Source organism: Monodelphis domestica, chromosome 3 (genome assembly GCF_027887165.1).
Source record: "Monodelphis domestica isolate mMonDom1 chromosome 3, mMonDom1.pri, whole genome shotgun sequence".
In the NCBI taxonomy this organism is placed as follows: Eukaryota; Metazoa; Chordata; class Mammalia; order Didelphimorphia; family Didelphidae; genus Monodelphis; species Monodelphis domestica.
This window is the reverse complement of record NC_077229.1, coordinates 344,080,533-344,099,811: the sequence shown is the minus strand read 5'-3', so window position 1 is coordinate 344,099,811 and position 19,279 is coordinate 344,080,533. Positions and strand designations below refer to the sequence as shown.

At 35.3% G+C, this 19,279-nt stretch overlaps 1 protein-coding gene across 2 annotated transcripts in view; it reads left to right on the top strand.

Annotated features, from left to right (window-relative positions):
- LOC100025066 (serpin B10) overlaps window positions 1–13,115 on the top strand; it is a 37,394-nt gene extending 24,279 nt beyond the window's left edge. For both annotated transcript variants that reach the window (XM_056824227.1, XM_056824226.1), the window contains one exon: window positions 12,251–13,115. In XM_056824227.1, coding sequence (XP_056680205.1) covers window positions 12,251–12,655 — 405 coding nt within the window. In that variant the 3' untranslated portion in view covers window positions 12,656–13,115. The remainder of the gene's footprint in view (window positions 1–12,250) is intronic.
- Window positions 13,116–19,279: the final 6,164 nt, after the last annotated feature.

The following is a 19,279-nucleotide window of genomic DNA, read 5'->3' as shown; positions in this document are numbered from 1 at the left end:
TAATTGTTTTTTTAAAGTATGTCTTACTCTTTATTCAGAATCCATCAGTTATTCCTCTGGAAGTGGAGAGCATTTTTATCATAAATCCTTTGGAATTGTATTGGATTATTGTATTGCTAAGAATAACTGTCATTTATAGTTGATCATCATTCAATGTGGCTGTTAATGTATAAAATGTCCTCCTGATTTTGCTCACTTTAATTTGCATCTGTTCCTTTAAGTCTTTCAAGATTTTTCTGAAATCATCTAGTTCATCATTTCTTATAGTATAATACTATTCCATCATAATTATAAATATATACATATATATATCAAAGCTTGTTAAGTTATTCCTGAACTAATCACCATCCTCTAAATTTCCAATTCTTTGCAATCACAAAATACAGCTATAATTATTATTTTTTTTACATAGAGGTCCTTTTCCTTTTTTTCCCCTTTTTTAAAACAATCTCTTTGGAATACAGAATTATGCATGGAATTGCTGGATCAAATGGTATGCATAGCTTTAGAGACCTTTTGGCCTAGTTCCAAATTGCTCTCTACAATGGTTGGATTATTTCACAACTCTATGAATATTAATGTCTCAAATTTTCCACATCCCCTTCAAAATTTGTCATTTCCCTCTTCTGTCATATTAGCCAATCTGATAGATATGTAGTAACTTAGAGTTTGTGTAATTTGCACTTCATTAGTGATTTAAATCATTTAAAAATATTACTATAGTTAGTTTTGAGGTTGTTGTTTTTTTTAAATCCTTACCTTCTGCCTTAGAATGAGTACTGTGCATTGATCCCAAGGCAGAAGAGCAGTAAGAGCTAGCCACTCGAAGTGTGTGAGGTTAGATTTGAATCCAGGACCTCTCATTCCATTTCTAGGCCTGACTGTCTTCCACTGAGCCACTCAGCTCTCCCCAACTTTGATTTCTTGTTCAGAAAACTGCTTGTTCATATCATCTGACTACTTATCCATTGAGGAATGAGTTTTCTTCTCATAAATTTGACCAAATTTTCTATATATTTGAAAAATGAGACTTTTATCAGAGAAACTTTCTATGAAAATTTCTTCCTAGTTTTCTGCTTTCCTTTTAATTTTTGCTGTATTGAATCCATTTTTACAAAGTATTTTTTATTTAATGTCATCAGAATTATTCATTTTATTTCCAGTTATCCTCTATGTTTCTGTTTTGTCATAAATTCTTTCCTTATCCATTGATCTGATAGATAGGAAATTTCAAGCTCCCCACATTTGCTTGTGATATCACCTCTTATGTCTAAATCCTGTATACATTTTGATCATATCTTGATATATGAGTGGAAATGTTAGTCTATACTTAGGTTCTGCCGAAGTGCTTTCCTGTTTTCCCAGCAATTTTTTCATTATAGTGAGTTCTTGTCTCAAAAGCTTGGATCTTTGCATTTATCAAATACTAGGTTATTATGGTTAATTACTACTGTTTATTGTGTACCTAATTAATTCCACTAGTCCATCACACCATTTATTAGCCAGTACTAGATTGTTTTGATGATTATCACTTTGTAATTCAGTTTGATTCACCATCCTGCTAGGATATCAGAACAGTTTCCTGTGATAATTTCTTGAAATATGATGTCTAGGCACTTTTTGTGATCATGGTTTTCAGGTAATCCAATAATTCTTAAATGATTTCTCCTAGATCTATTTTTTAAATCAGTAGTTTTTTCATGAGTTATTTCAAAATTTCTTCTATTTTTTCCCATTCTTTCAACTTTATTTTATTTTTTCTTGATGTCTTATGGAGTCATTAGCTTCTACATGCTCAATTCTAATTTTTAGGAAATTATTTTTTTCTGTTATTTTTGTATCTCCTTTTCTATTTTGCCAACTCTACTTTTAAGAAGTTCCCTTCTTTGAATCTTTGTTTATATTTTTTTTCCATGTGGCCAACTCTGCTTTTTAAAGAATTATCTTATGTAGATTTTTGTGTCTATTTTCCATTTGGTCTATTTTGTTTTTTAAGATATTATTTTCTTTTTTGTGCCTCCTTTCCCAACTTTTGGTTGTTTTTTCATGATTTTCTTGCATTACTTTCTTTTTTCCCCTTGATTTTTCCTCTACCTCTCTTATTTGATTTTTAAAATCTTTTTCGAGCCCTTCCAAGAATTCTTTTTAGGACTTATGACCAATTCACATTTTTCTTTGAAACTTTGCACATAGCTGTTTTAAATTGTCTTCTTCTGAGTTTGTGTCTTGAGCTTCCATGACACCATAGTAACTTTTTACTGTCATGTTCTTCTTTTGTTGTTTGCTCATTTTTCTAGTCTGTTTCTTATTACATGTTAAAGTTGGGCTTTGCTCTTATGATGAAGTAGGTCACTGTTCCTAGCTTTAGATTTTTTTGATGCTATTTTCTGAGCTAGCTCTGGAAATCTTTAGGTTTTCAATCCTTCCGAGGCAGTATGATCTAGTAAGGGTCACTACTTTCTAGGTCTCTGCTCTGGTCATAAGTACTCTTTTCTCTCTTGTAATTGTGACAAGTGCTCCTGTACAACTGCAACCATAAGTCATATTGAGCTAGGACTATAGCTTGAACTGAACATGGGTAATGTGACAGAGTCTCACACCCATTATTAGCAAAGGATACCCCAAAATCTTATGACCAGTTGTCCAATTCCCTTATTGTTCATGGGTTGAGATCTCATGAAGCTGCTCTTGCTGCTTATGAACTACCTTCAAGGCCTGCTGCTGGGCACCCTGGCACTGCCTGCCCTATTGATCTGCATTGGAACCACCAGCCCACTGAGTGAGATCTTTCCTGTCAACCTCCTAAGTTTTCTTGGGAAGGAAAATTGTTTCTTGCTTCTATTCCTCCAGAATTCTAGTTGAGGTGTTAGAGTTGTTTGAAGGGAACTTGGGAGACCTCAAGTGAGTCCCTGCCTTTACTTTGCCATCTTACTTGCAAACTCTGCTTCTCTACTACACCACCCCCAAATTATAAACTCTTCCTTTTAACAAGTAAATAAAATAGAGAAAAGGAAATTCACACATTGACTCAGTCAGAAAATATATGTAAAATGAGTCAGGATAATGTATGAATTTGTAGGAATCATGTTTATTTCTGCTTACATTTTATATATATATATATATATATATATATATACACATATGTATAAATGTTGCCTAATAGATAATTATGTTTGGTTACTTAGACATATACTGTACACATTAGCTGATTCTATTTACTTATAGCATAGTTGTCAAAAGTTTCCAACTGTAAATCTTGAAATCTCTCAGACTTCTGAATGTTAAAAATTTCCCCATCAGGGAATTCTTAATTGGAACAAATTCCCTACTGAGAAACATTCCCCATTTTGATGTGAGAACTTGCCAGGATCAGAAATGGGAGGACCTCTACTCCAATCGTACTTAAGACTGCTTTAGGGAAAAAAAACTCCTTGCTAAACAATGAAAGTACTTGGACCCATGCTTATAATAAGGCAAGGACTTCTTTGAGCCAGGCCTGTTTTTAGAATTGATACAATGGGATGCTAGGTACCTAAAAGGGTTGGGCAAGTTTTCTCTTGATGAGATTAGTTGACTCAACTGTGTTTTCTCTAGTTCAGACTTACTGAGGAGATTTGGTCAACTTAGCAGGAATTTAGATGGACAGTCCTTTGGAAAGCATCTACAGTTATTGGTAGATGTAGGGACTTAGGGGAGGTGACATGGGAGAAAAACCCCTATATAAGAAAAAGCAGAATCTCTTGAAGATATCCTTTTGGAGAAATCCTTTTGGAGGATCTCTGATGAGGATCACTTGGGAAGAATCTCTTGAGAGAGGCTCTGGAGAAGGGAAGCTCTTGGAGGACAATCTCTAAGGAGGTCTTGCTGGAGCTCTCTTTGGTGAAGTCAGCTGAGATGGAGCTGGCCTGGTGTCACTAGAATCCTTGTTTAGGCAGACCTTGTGGTGAGTGTTAAAAAACTGACTGATTTCTCTCTTAAGACTCAGGTCTAGACCATGTTGGCTTAAGGCCCTTCATACTTATTTCCTTTTTCTCTCTTTCTCTCTTTTCTTTAATTCCACATTTGTATTAATTAAAATCTCTATAAAACCCAGTTGACTTGGGTATTTGAATAATTGGGAATATTTCCCTGGTGACCACCTTATATTTGATTTAAAACCAAGACATTGTAGTGAAACATATTTTCTGCGGTCAAATTTACTCACCCTCTCTTATATCTATCACAATTTATATCTTCCACCATTTTAATCACTACAGTTTAAGACCTCAACCATTTTAAATCTCACACAACCCTCTACTTTGATGATGAAAAAGGGTTGTGTTTATAGGAAGTAAGTATTGGTGTTAAGACTAAATGAAACTCACCTAACTACAGAGGAGTGAAAGTTTGTCCTACTTTAGAACCAAGACTTTCAACATCCTTGCCTAATGTGGTGGGTGGGGTATATTCCTCTAGATGCAGATACCTCATTCTGAATGCTTGTTTTCATATAATCACAATGTGCTTTCTTCTGGAAATTGCCCTCTACATGGCAGAAGCAATTCACAGAATATCAAATCTAGAAGGGAATGCAAAGACTAATGCAAACCTGGCAAAGAAAGTTCTCTACACTATATATTCTCAACTTGTGGTCTATCAAGATGTCTCAGGAGGGAGAAATCATTACCCCACGAGGAAGCTCATTCTACTTTGAAGTAGTTCTAATTATTAATATTAAGTAGTTTTTCTTTATATCAAATATGTACTGGTGGTATGATCTAATAAGGGTCACTCCTTTCTTGGTCTCTGCTCTGGTCATGAATCCTCTTTTCTACCCTGTAACCATGACGAGGGCCCCCATACCACTGGGACATTTATCTTATACTCCTATTTCTTCCTTTGGGGCCAAATAGAACAAGTTGAATTTCAACCTTATATATGTTAACAATTCAGATATCCTGTCCTCTATAAGTTTTCTCTTCTTTAGCTGAGAATTCTCTTTTCCCTCAATAGATTTTTGAGGCCCTTCCCTACATCTCAGATATCATTCTGTATAAAATGCTCAGTGTTCTCATCATAACAATGGAGTAACCAGAATTTAATACAATTTTCAATGTGTGATCTAATTAGGGCAGATCTTAGTTCTGAACACTACCAGTTTTAATACAGCTTCAGAAAAAAAAATAGTATTCCAGAAGGTGGGATTGGTTTCTTTCAAAAAGAACTAATGGTCATTACTTATGCATACTTACATTGTTTGTCTCCTATAAACTACTGGTCTTTTTGCCTAGATATTGACTAAGTATACATTTACATAAATTCATATCATGTTAAAATTGGAAAAAAAACTGAAGATTGCCCAGGTAGTCCTTTCATTTTATAAGGGAAGAAGGAGGCCAAGTGAGTTTGCCAAGTTTATACAGCTGAATAGTATAGATAGATATGTAAATTATATCTAAACAATACTGTTGAAGAATGAATCACTAACACTTTGCACATGTATCATTCACAATTCTCATAAGGCAATTCTGAGACTTATATACATTGTCTTCCATAATAAAGGACAAATTCTGAAGACAAATTGTATCAGAGAAATAAAAAATGTATTTGAATCTTGACTTTATGACCCAGTATTATCATGTTGTCAATTGTATGAACAAACAAGGAAAGAAAAAGAAATTGCCTTTTGGTTTTTTAAAAGAAAATATAATTAAGAAAATTAAAGATATATTCTATTCATGCCTTTTTTTTCCTTTTTAATAGCACAGTCATTTCTGAGGAAAAAAATCTTCCCCATCCTCCAGATTGAACTCTCCTTTGTAACAAAGAATGACAATTAAGCAAAAACACCCGCAAGATGTCTATATACAGTGTCATCTCCTACTACTTCTTGAAGTCCTTGGCTTCAATGCCATAAGGAAAGTGGTTAATACCAAAGAGTGGAAGCTATATTTATTCACATATTCTTTGGGTTGTTTCTGGTTTTTCAATTACTCAGAGTTAAGCTCTATTTTAGTGATCTTTTATTTCCATAGACAGAGTTCTATATAATGTTCTTTTGCTTCTTTTTATTTCATTCTGTTTCAATTTGATCAATTTCTTAAAGTTTCTCTGAATTCCTCATTTTTAAAATTTCTGTCTTTACAAAAAAAGTTTCTCCATGTTCATATACAAAATTATTTCAGACATTGCCTTTTTGATTGGAACCTATTTTGTTTCCCCTTCTTTGACAAGACAAAGACTGGTACTATGGCTGTTTTGGCCTATATGGGGTCTTTGTAGTTGATTTGGTTAGCCAGTCTAAGGGGTATAAAGTAGTACCTCAAAGTCATTTTAATTTGCATTTCTCAACTTCTGGGCTAAGATGGCCACAGAGTAGAAGCAAGGGTCTTCTGCCCACCACTGACCAATATAAAGGACCTCAAAAGGACAAAAATCAAAATGAGATGAGCAAAGAGGCTCTACCATAGGGCACAGTCTTGAAGGTAGGCACAGTTTGGGCATTTCTACACTATAAGGTGGCAAAATTACTCCTATCAAAGTGTAAGCTCATCACCCTTCCCCCATTCCTACTGTGTCAGAGTCAGAGTGAGCATGGGGCAATCTCTAGGTTCTTGGGGGGAGGGGAGGGTTGGCTGAGGACACCACAGACTTTCACATGAGAGCAGTGAGACTTAGGACCCCAGAAGGCTGAGGAATGCAAAGCTTGGGCACAGAGATTGGGCAGAGAGGGGCTGCTCACAGCAGATGCAGCAGAGACTGAAAAATAACCTCAGGGCAAAAATCACTCTGTAGCTTGATACAAAGAGACTAGCCTACCATCCTCACTCAGATTTCAGGCTGGGAAGGGAAGAAAAATTAACACATCAATAGTCACCAACACCCAAGAACTACAATATACAACTACAAAAAAAAAAGAAAAAAGAAAAAAAAAGAAAAAGATTTGACCCTGGATAATCTCTTTGGAGAAAAACAGCAGGCTTGAGAGGAGACAACAGAGGGTGACAAACAAGCAAACATCCAAACTTTCCTTCAAAAAAGGAAATTGGTCACAAGCTCTTGAAGACCTCAAAAAGGACTTCAAAAACCAAGTAAGAAGAAACTTAGCAAGAAAAGCAGGAAGTAGTTAAAAAAGAAAATAACAGTTTAAAAGATAGAATCTCCCACTTGGAAAAAGATGCCCCCCAAAATCAAATAAAATGATAAGCAAATTGGAGACCAGAATTAAACTGCTAGAAGCCATGAAAAGCAGGATAGATCAACCTGAAAAAAGAAAATCAAAAGATCGTAGCTGAAAATCAGTCTTTAAAGACTAGAATTGGGCAAGTAAGACTAGAATTGGGCAAGTAGAAACTAATGTTCTCACGAGACAGCAAGAATTAATAAAGCAACATTAAAAGAATGACAAAACAGAAGGAAACATGAACTATCTCATTGAGAAGACAACTGACGTGGAAAACAGGTCCAGGAGAGACAATTTGAGAATCATAGATCTACCTGAAAACCTAAAAATAAACAGAAACCTTGACATCATACTACAAGAAATTATCAAAGAAAACTGCCCTGCTGTTCTTGAACAAGAAGGAAAAATAGATATTGAAAGATTCCATAGATCAGCCTCATCATTCAATCCTCAAAAGACAACCTACAGGATGTAATTGCAAAATTCAAGAACTTCCAAGCTAAGGAGAAAATATTGCAAGAAGCCAGAAAGAGACAATTTAGATATCAAGGAGCACAAATCAGGATTACATAAGATCTGGAAGCCTCCAACTAAAGAACTGCAAGGCTTGGAATATGATATTCAGAAGAACAAGAAAATTGGATCTACAACCAAGTATCACTTACCCTTCAAAACTGACTATATACTTCCAGGAGAAAGTATGGACAGTTAACAAAATAGATGGTTTCTAAGTATTCCTAAAGAAAAGACCAGAAATAAATGAAAAATTTGATGTCCAAACCAAAATTCAAGAGAAACATGAATGGCAAACAAGACAGGGAGGGGGGATTTTTTTAAGGGCTTCAGTAAGACCAAATTGTTTATATTCCTAGATGGAAAATGATCTTTGTAACTCTTAAAAACTGTATTCTATACCATAGTGGTTAGAAGAATAATTCATTGGTAGTGTTTGGGGTACTAATTGGTTTAAGATGGTATGTAAAAAAAGAAAAGAATCTGGGGGGAATAGAAGATGGCACCAAGAGAAACTTGAAGGAATAAGAAAAATAGGATAAATTATACCACATTAAGCAGTGTACGGGAGGGGAAGAATACTACTATAGGAAGGAAAGGGAGAAAATTCTAATAGGAAATACTTAAACTTTATTTTCAGTGGAATAAATTCTGAGATGGAATAGCATCTAGATTCATTAGGGTATTGAATTCTATCTTACCCTACAGGGAACTTGAGAGGGAAAAACCAAGGGAGGGGGGATGGACCAGGGAGTATCAAAAGGGAGGGAAATAGTGGGGGGGGAGGGAATTTAATAACCCTAAAGAAAAATAAGAGAGAAATAAGAAGGGAGGGGATAGGAAGGGAAGTAAAATAAGTGTGGGGATTAGGGGGGCTGATTAAAAGCAAAACACTTGTGTAGAAGGAAATAGTGAAAGATAAAGGGCAGGACTAGGAGAGGAAATCAAAATAATGGGGAATACACTGGTGCTAATCATAACTCTGAATTTGAATGGGATGAACTCACCCTAAAACTGAAGCAAATAGCAGAATGGATTAGAATCCAAAATCCTACCATATGTTGTCTACAAGAAACATACACGAGTCAGGTAGATTCACACAGGGTAAAGGTAAGAGGCTGGAGCAAAATCTATTGGGCATCAACTGAGAAAAAAGAAGCAGGAATCACAATCATGATATCTGATAAAGCCAAAGTAAAAATAGATCTAATGGAAAGAGATAAGGGAAGGAATTATATCCTGATAAAAGGCAGTATAGAAAATGAGGAAATATCAGTGCTCAACATGTATGCACCAAATGGTATAGCATCCAGATTTTTAAAGGAGAAACTACTGGAATTTAAAAAGGAAATAGACAGTAAAACTATACTAGTGGGAGACCTGGACCTTCTTCTGTCAGATCTAGATAAATCAAATCAAACAGCAAATAAGAAAGAGGTAAGAGATGTGAATGAAATCTTAGAAAAATTAGAATTAACAGATATATGGAGAAAAATAGATAGGGGCAAAAAGGAATACACCTTCTTTTCAGCAGCACATGGTACATTCCACAAGGGTGACTATTTATTAGGGCATAAAAACATTGCAAACAAATGCAAAAAAGCAGAAATAATAAGTGCAACCTTTTCAGATCATAATGCAATAAAAATAATAATTTATAAGGGTACATGGAGAGGCAAGTAAAAAATTAATTGGAAATTAAATAATATGATTTTCCAAAATTGGTTGGTTAAAGAACAAATCATAGAAATAATTCATAATTTAATTGAAGAGAATGATCTGTGGGATGTGGCCAAAGCAGTACTTGGAGAAAATTTATATTTCTGAGTGTGTATATTAACAGATCAGAGAGGGCAGAGGTCAATGAATTGGACATGCAAATTAAAAAAAAAACTAGAAAGAGAACAAATTAAAAATCCCCAGATAAAAACTAAATTGGAAATCCTAAAAATTAAAGGAGAAATTAATAAAATTGAAAGTGAAAGAATTTTGAATTAAAAAATAAGACTAGAAGCTGGTACTTTGAAAAAACAAATAAAATAGATAAAGTACTAGTTAAACAAATAAAAAAACAAGGAAAGAAGAAAAAAAAATTAGAAGTATCGCAGATGAAAAAGGAGACCTCACCTCTAATGGAGAGGAAATTAAGGTAATTATTAAGAAGTATTTTGTTGGGGGCAGCTGGGTAGCTCAGTGGATTGAGAGCCAGGCCTAGAGATGGGAGGTCCTAGGTTCAAATCTGGCCTCAGACACTTCCTAGCTGTGTGACCCTGGGCAAGTCACTTGACCCCCATTGCCTAGCCTTTACCACTCTTCTGCCTTGGAGCCAATACATAGTATTGACTTTAAGACAGAAGGTAAGGGTTTTTTAAAAAAAGAAGTATTTTGTCCAGATATATAGCAATAAATGTGGCAATCTGGGTAATATTGATGATTATTTATAAAAATATAATTTGCCTAGATTAATAGAAGAAGAAATAGAATACTTAAATAATCACATATCAGAAAAAGAAATTGAATAAGCCATTAGAGAACTCCCCAAGAAAAATTCCCCAGGGCCAGATGGATTCACAAGTGAATTCTATCAAATATGTAAAGAACAACTAATCCCAATACAATACAAACTATTTGATAAAATAAGCATAAAAGAAGTTTTACCAAATTCCTTTTATGACACAAATATGGTACTGATTCTAAAGCCAGACAGACCAAAAACAGAGAAAGAAAACTACAGACCAATCTCCTTAATTTGCATTTCTCTAATCAATAGTGATTTGGAGCATTTTTCATATGACTAAAGATGATCTTAATTTCTTCATGTAAGAATTGCCTATCTATTTCCTTTGACCATTTGTCAATTGGGAAATGCTTTATATTCTTATACAGTTGACTCAGTTCTCTATATATTTAAGAAATAGAGCCTTTTTCAGAGAGACTTCTTATAAAGATCCCCCCCTCCCCAGTTCATTGTTTCCTTTTTAATCATGGTTGCATTGCTTTTGTTTATGCAAACTTTTTAATTTAATGTAGTCAAATTTATCTCTTTTACATATCATAATGTTGTCTGGGTCTTGTTTTGATCTAATTTCTTCCCTTATCCATAGCTCTAAGAGCTAAGTTATTGTGTGCTCTCTCTTTTTATGGTATCATCCTTGATTTATAAATCATTTATTCATTTTGACTTTACCTTGATATATATATAGCATGAGATACTGTTCTATGTCTAATTTCTACCATATTGTTTTCCAGTTTCTCAGTATTTTTTGTCAGATAATGAGTTCTTCCAAAAGCTTGGATCTTTGGGTTTGTCAAATGCTAGGTTATTTTGGTCATTTACCATTGAGTGTTCATTGCCTAATCTATTTCATTATTCCTCCACACTTGTTTCTTAGCTAGTACCATATTGTTTTAATATTTGCCACTTTATAGTATAGTTTCAGATCTGGTAATGCTAACCCACTTTCCTTCATATTTTTTCATTAATTTCCTTGATATACTAGGTCTTTGGTTTTTCTAGTTGTTAATTTTTATGGTTGTTGTTATAGTATAGATTGTTCTCCTGGTTCTGATTCCTTCTCTTTATATCAGTTCATACAAGTTTTCCAAGTTTCTCTGAAACTCCTAGGCAATTTTCTTTTTAATGTCCCTAAAGAAATATTTTCTCTTTTCCTTTTGATTTTTTCCTTTTAAATTTATTTTTTATTTGTTTGTGACATTTAAATACTCAATTAACTCCCTCTTTTTCTCCTCTCCCCCATTAGAGAATGGAATGCATAAAATAACAAAAAGATACATGTACATATATATATAAAACTATGTCTTATTTATCTCTCTGTATCAGTTCTTTCCCTGGAGGTGGACATACACAAGCTATTTAAAAAAATATTTCTGTTTCTGTATATAATGTTCTCTTGGTTCTGCTTTTTTGACTTCATAATTTCATGTAGATCTTCCCACTGTTTTCCAAAATTAATCTGTCTGTCATTTTTGATGTAGCAGTATTCCATCACAATTATATGCCACAACTTGCTTAACCATCTTGCAAGTTATAGACATCCTTTCAATTTCCAGTTCTTTACCACCACAAAGAGAGAAAAGAGCTGCTATAAATATTTTAGGACATACGGTTCCTTTTCTACTTTTTTTTTTAACTCTTACCTTCCACCTTAGAATCAATATTATGTACTGGTTTCCAGACAGAAAATGGTAAGGACTAGGCAATGGGGGTTAAGTGACTTGCCAAAGTTCACACAGCTGGGAAGTGTCTGAAGTCAGATTTGAACCTAGGACCTCCCATCTCAAGGCCTGGCTCTCAATCCACTGAGCCACCTAGCTGTCCCCTCCTTTTCTACTTTCCCTTGATCACTTGAGGAAATAAATTTAATAGTGGTATTGCTGGGTCAAAAATACATATACAGTTTTATAACTCTTTGGGCAGAATTCCCGATTGTTCTCCAAGATGGTTGGATTGTTTCACATTTCCACCAACAGTAGATTAGTATCCCCATTTTTCCATATCTCTGACATTTTGTCATAATTTTTAATGATCCTCTTTTCTTTGTTTTATAACTCTAGCTGGAAAAGACAATCACTTATGGGAAGTTGAGTGATTGGACTCATGAAGATATGATGGAGAAGTATGATGTGCAGCTGTACCTCCCCAAATTCAAGCTTGAAGAGAACTATGATCTCAAATCTATCTTGAGCAGCATGGGGATGAGTGATGCTTTCAGCACAAGCCATGCTGACTTCTCAGGAATGACTGAGATGAAAAATTTGTTCTTATCAGAAGTTTTCCATAAGGCTTTTGTAGAAGTCAATGAGGAAGGTACTGAGGCAGCAGCAAGCACTGCAGAAGATTTTTCAGTTCGGATGAAACTCCCTTCCTTAACATTTAATGTGGATCATCCATTCCTATTTTTTATTAAGCACAAAAAAACTAATTGTATTCTTTTTTATGGAAAAGTCTACTCTCCCTAGATACTGCCTCTCATTCACATAGCAGGATAAACTTCTAGCTCTAGAAATGAATCAAAGGATGGAAATACTCATTTAACTTAGAAACTCCTTGACTACACAATTCTCTTTTCTGTATCCTACTTAATAAAATGTAATGAAATAAATAATTATGAAATGGCATATGTTGTAAAAGCTGATAACTTTGAGCACAAATAACATGTATCCGCAAGTAGAATTTAGATTTTTGTAAATCTGGCATTTCTTCCTATATGATTATGATGAATTGCATTATCTACTGTTGTTTTCTTTTTGCATTTTGTGTTGTATCATTTGGGTGGCTCAGACATTCTTGATTCATCTACCTGACATTGTGATGACTATTTAGTGGATAGTTTATCTGTGCTCTGCCTATTTAAAAATTATAAGTCCATCTTTTGGCCAACTAATTAAGAAGTTAAATACCAAAGTGTTTGTATAATGACATGGGCTAAGGTGTGTCAATTTATTAAGTAATGAGAATTATTATTTCTATTCCTAGGTAATATTATCTAAATGTATTTGTTTATTAACTGGTTTTTGCTAAAAAAAGTTATTCACAAATACTTATTAGTGATTTCATCAAATAATATTCTATATTCTAAATAATATTCTGAAGACCTACTTGGATCTACTAAGGTTGCCTTTTTCCTATTAGTTTTAGAAGTATCACAACTATTAAACATCTCACATTTGTAAAATACAAGGATTAGAAAATGCACACTCTGAAAAATATTTGGACAGTTGTGATAGGAAAATGACTCTGAGAGAAGATATGGTGCTATATTTTTAATGACATTTTATTACTACAATGTCATAGTCACAATTTTATTCACTTTTTAAAATGCCTTATTTGGATACTCAGTGTCTTAGATTAATGGAAGTCAAATGAGTTTAATAGTGATTCAATGTTTTATAGTTTTTTTTTAATCAAATTTAGGCATGTAAAAAGTTTACATCATTTGGGTATGATAGCAGAAATAGTAGTATATAGACTGCAAGAAAAGATAAATAGGCAAGAATAAAGAGAAGCCAAGGAGAAAATTATTTAAATGGACTTAATTACAAAAAAGACAAAGTCTGTTTTGTTAGATTTAAAATGGTTGAAGGCCTTAAACTGTAACAGTTAAAAGAGTGATGTTGTAAACTGTAGTGAGTTAAAATGGGGAAGATATAAATTGTGATAGATATAAGAAAGGGTGAGTAAATTTGACCACAGAAAATATGTTTCACTACAGTGTCTTGGTTTTTAAATCAAATATAAGGTGGTCACCAGGGAAATATTCCCAATTATTCAAATACCCAAGTCAACTGGGTTTTATAGAGATTTTAATTAATACAAATGTGGAATTAAAGAAAAGAGAGAAAGAGAAAAAGGAAATAAGTATGAAGGGCCTTAAGCCAACATGGCCTAGACCTGAGTCTTAAGAGAGAGAGATCAGTCAGTCAGTCTTTTAACACTCACCACAAGGTCTGTCTAAGCAAGGATTCTAGTGACACCAGGCCAGCTCCATCTCAGCTGACTTCACCAGAGAGAGTTCCAGCCAGAGTTCTCCTTAAAGAGCCTTCCAGCCAGAGACTGTTCCAAAGGGCCTCTCTCCAGAGCCTCCAGAGGGACAGAGTCCCCTCAGAGGAGCTCCAGTGAGACCTCCTTAGAGATTGTCCTCCAAGAGCTTCCCTTCTCCAGAGCCTCTCTCAAGTGATTCTTCCTAAGCGATCCTCATCAGAGATCCTCCAAAAGGATTTTTTTCTCAAGAGATTCTGCTTTTTCTTATATAGGGGTTTTTCTCCTATGTTACCTCCCCTAAGTCCTTACATCTGCCAATCACTGTAGATGTTTTCCAAAGGACTGCCCATCTGAATTCCTGCTAAATTGACTAATCTCAGTAAGTCTGAACCAGAAAAAATGCTGTGTCGACTAATCTCCTCAGTAAATGTGAACCAGTGAAAACACAGCTGAATCAACTAATCTCATTAAGAGAAAACTTGCCTGACCCTTTTAGGTACCTAGCATCTCATTGTATCAATTCTAAAAAACAGGCATGGCTCAAAGACCTCCTTGCCTTATTATAAGGATGGGTCCAAGTACTTTCATTGTTTAGCAAGGAGTTTTCTCCCCTAAAGCAGTCTTAAGTACGGGTGGAGTAGAGGTCCTCCCATTTCTGATCCTGGCGAGTTCTCACATCAAAATGGGGAATGTTTCCCATTAGGGAATTTGTTCCAATGGAGGATTCCTCAATGTGGAAATTTTTAACATTCACAAGTCTGAGAAATTTCAAGATTTACAGTTTCAAGAGAGAAAAATAAATTAAATTAAATCTCAGAAATGAAATTGTAACCTAAAAATTATATTTTATTCTGGAAAATGATCCATATTTATATAGCTCTAAGGTTTACAAAACATTTTTTCATTCCAATCTTAACCTCACTTTCCTCAATTATAACTATTTGGTGAGTACCTATTACAATCTAAAACTTTGTGTCAGAGGCTGTCATGTGGCACAAAGGACACTGTTATTTGTCAGATTTATCACATCTCTAGGCAATTTCCTCTGCCTCGAAAACCTGGAGATGTCACTATATGATAGGATCTAATCATATAACTTATTGTGTCAATGCCAACTCTTCTTGTAAGCAAACAGCTCACAGAGCTTAAAAGGGTGAAGGGAGTTGTTTACAGATCAAGGGAAACAAACAGAACTCATAGGAATTCATTTTTTAAAAGAAACATTACCTTCCAATGACCAATCCTTCTCCAGGGACTGGTATGATGATTTGTTGTGCATAGTTTTGCACATTACAAGCCTCTCATCATGAATCACTTGCAGCTTTCCACAATTCCCAGCAGGTGGCATCTTTAATCTCTCCTCTGCAGAACTTCCAGCCTACAAGAGACTCCAGAAACGATGCAAGGATCCCTCTTAGAACATCACTGACATGCCATCATTCAGCCTTCACTTGGGCAAGAGCCTAGATACCTGGAGTTTCATGAATGCTGGCTTGTGATCCAACTAGATTTTGTCTCATTCTGTTAAGATAGTGTTAAGATACAGGGCAGATGGGTAGCTCAGTGGATTGAGAGCCAGGTCTAGAGATAGAAGATCCTGGGTTCAAATCTTGCCTCGGACACTTCCCAGCTATATGACCCTGAGCAAGTCACTTGACCCCCATTGCCTAGCCCTTACCACTCTTCTGCCTTGGGACCAATACACAGTATTGATTCTAAGATGGAAGGTAAGTATGAAAAAAAAAGATAGTGTTACAGTTACAGTTTAGATTCAATATTGCTTCAGACTCTTAGTAGCTGTTAGCACTTAATAGACACTTAGCAAGACACTCTCCAAGCTTTAGTATCCTCATTCGTAAAATGAGGATAATAATACCAATAGATATTAGCTTGTTGTGAGGTTCAAATAAGATAATGGGGCAGGGGGAGGAAGGCAGGTCAGTGGATTGAGAGGTGGACATAGAGATGAAAGGACCTGTGTGACCCTGGGCACATCCCTTAACCCCCGTTGTCAAGCCCTTACCACTCTTCTGCCTTGGAACCAATCCACAGTTATTGATTCTAAGATGGAAGATAAGGTTTAAAAAATAAAACAAGGTAATATAAAATGATTTATAAATCTCACAGCATCATTGGTTGGATTGTTGTGGTGGAAAGTAAATAGTACTCCTAGCTGTGTGATCCTGGGCAAATCACTTAATCCCCATTGCCTTCTCCCTACTATTCTTCTGCCTTGGAACCAATACTCAGTATTGATTCTAGGATGAAAGGTTTTTTAAAAAAGAAAAGTGGTACTTGGATCAGGCCTTTGAAAGGCCTGACTATCTCTTTCCTTCCTCCCTCTTTGCCTAAAGCCAAGGAAATGTATAGAAGTTAGAAGAGAGAGAAAATAAAAATAAGAAGTAAAAAATAAGAGAGAAGGCAAGCAGAGGAAAAAATGGTAGGAACTAGAAGAAAGTGGTGATGGTAATAGCGATAGTAGTAGTAATAATAATAATAATATTAATAATTAGCACGTACATAAAAGGTTTGCAAAGCACTTTATAAAAAATATCTTCTCATGTTATTCTCACAACACTGTGTGGTAATTGCTATTGCTAACTCTATTTTACAGATGAGTAACGTGAGGCCAAAAGAAGTTAAATGACTTGCCTAGGGTAGCATACCTTATAAGTGTCTGAGGTAGGATTTGAACCCCAGTTTTCCAGATTCTAGATTTAGTGTACTATCCACTGTGCCATGTAGATGACAATTGAGTTGGTACTGCCTAACTACTTAGAGACAATCTTAAAGTAAATTATCAGACAGGCAACAATTAAGAGAGGATACCAAGTCATTCCAGGAAGTGTGTAATTATAAATCTGTTACCCTAAAAACTACATTTCCCAGAGCCCACTGACTTCCTGTTGTTACATACTTCCTGTTGACAGAGGATATTGGGCAGTGGGATTGCTGGTCCTGACCCTCTTTGATTCATGTCGCAATCATGGTTATGGTAAACAGGGTTCTTAAACAGGCTAATTAGCCATGGGCATGTGGTTTTTATTTTGTTACCTTTTTATTCCTTTACTTCTAACAATCATTAATAAATCTCTTAAAATATAATATTTTTATTATTTGAGATTAATTTAAAAATTTCCAGAAGCCACTGTGAATTCTTAGGTTCTGGGCTGAGTAAGGCACCGGCCCTTTAAAACAAAAATGATGGCCCTTAATTCTGAGTAATTCAAAGGTGGCTGAGCCCACTGAACTCCCCTCTCTTGTCTGAGGACTGTTAGCCTTCATCCATGCCACCATTTTTTCACCGGGCTGCTCACCTGACTCCATCATTATCCTCAGAAACTCATTTTCCTACAAGATCAAACTGATTTTGAAACATACTTCTGCAATTCTGGTCAAGTTCCTTTTCTTGATCTCTTTCTTGCCTCTGGTTGAGGTTTGAGGCAATTAGGTGATTCCATAGATAGAGTATTAGATCTAGAGTCAAAACAATTGGAGTTCACATTTGACCTCAGAAACAAACTGTGGGATGCCGAGTGAAATCACTTAACCTCACTTTCCTCAATTATAAAATGGGGATACTAATAGCTCTCGGGGTGATTCTGAAAAAAGAGATAACATTTGCTGGCACTTAGTGAGTGTTACTTAAATGCTTTTTCTTTTCTCTTTTCTTCTCTCCAATTTGAGAGGGTGAAAGGGGGATGAAGGAGAATTCTTGCAGATTTTCTATTTAACAAGGATCCAGTACAAACAATTCATAATTCCCACCTTACTATAGGATTTCATCATGCCTGTGTTCTAAGTACACTCCTCTTCTACCTCTCTGACACACAGTAGTTAATATTCATTGGCCATATGACCATCTCTTTGCATTTCCCAAATCTATCTTGGTATTGAATCTAACCTTTCTCTCTATTCAATTATCCTATTTTTTCCTACATTCATTCTATAAACAGGTAACCTGGACTGCCACTTTGGTTTCATGAATCCTGCCTTCTGGCCCAGCCAGACTTTATCTCACCTTCCATTCTGGAACTTTGATCGATCCCTGCCCTCCTTGTTTGGTGGGGGCTGGGAAAGAACTGGACTGTGTATTTGGTCTGTAAATTTTCCCCCCATCAACTTGGGTCCATCACTTGGATACATTTTGCTGGACCTATAAAAACTGAAGATTCACAGGTACTTTGAGTCATTTATAGAAGTGATCATTACAGCAATAAAGGTCTGGTGTGGGAGGAAGGGGAAAAGAGAGAGAGAGACAGACAGACAGACAGACATAGAGATGGAGGGAGGGAAGAAGGGGGAATTCAGTATTAAAAGAGGGGTCATATATGAGATTGTACCATAAGGGGTAGAAGTTTGAAGAGAAATTTCTGGAATGTTGTAGTTATTAAATGTATTTGGGATTGGGACAAAACTAAGTATATTTGCAGGTAGAAGGAAAGGACCCAAAGGAGAAACTGATTTTTTAAATGCACAGAAGAGAAGAAATGATCAGTAGAATAAGAGCTTAGTGTATGTGATGATGGATTACTGTTGATGTGATTTAGTCATGAGCAGAAATATTACTTCATCTAAAATAGGAGCAAAGGGGGTTTGAATTGATGAAGATATGGAGTAGTTATGAGATGTGGAAGAGGGCAGCTTATATAGGATCATATACTGGATCTTCAGAATAAAGTAAGAGTTAGTCAGAGCCTATAAGAAAAGGTGTGAATTTTGTGGCTCGAGGAAAGAAAAGAAAAGTTTAGAAGTTTTGCCATGGGAAAAGTGATAGAAAGTTGGCAAAAGTTGTGAATGAAAGGATTTCTGAGTAACTTTTAGATGAGATTATTTAGTGTATATTTGTCACATAAGACAGGCAAAAGAGTGGACAGATGACCTATTTGGGTGTCCAAAAGACCTTGGTTTAAATCCTACCACTAATAATCTCAAATTCTTGGTAAATACTTTATACTAAAAAATAAAAAAATCTACTTATCTTGCTCTAACTTCTCTGCTGACCTCCAGTCTTTCATCTCCAATTGCCTTTCACAAATCTCAAACAGGACGTCAGAGAGACATTTTAAGCAACATATACAAAACTGACTCACTATCTTTTG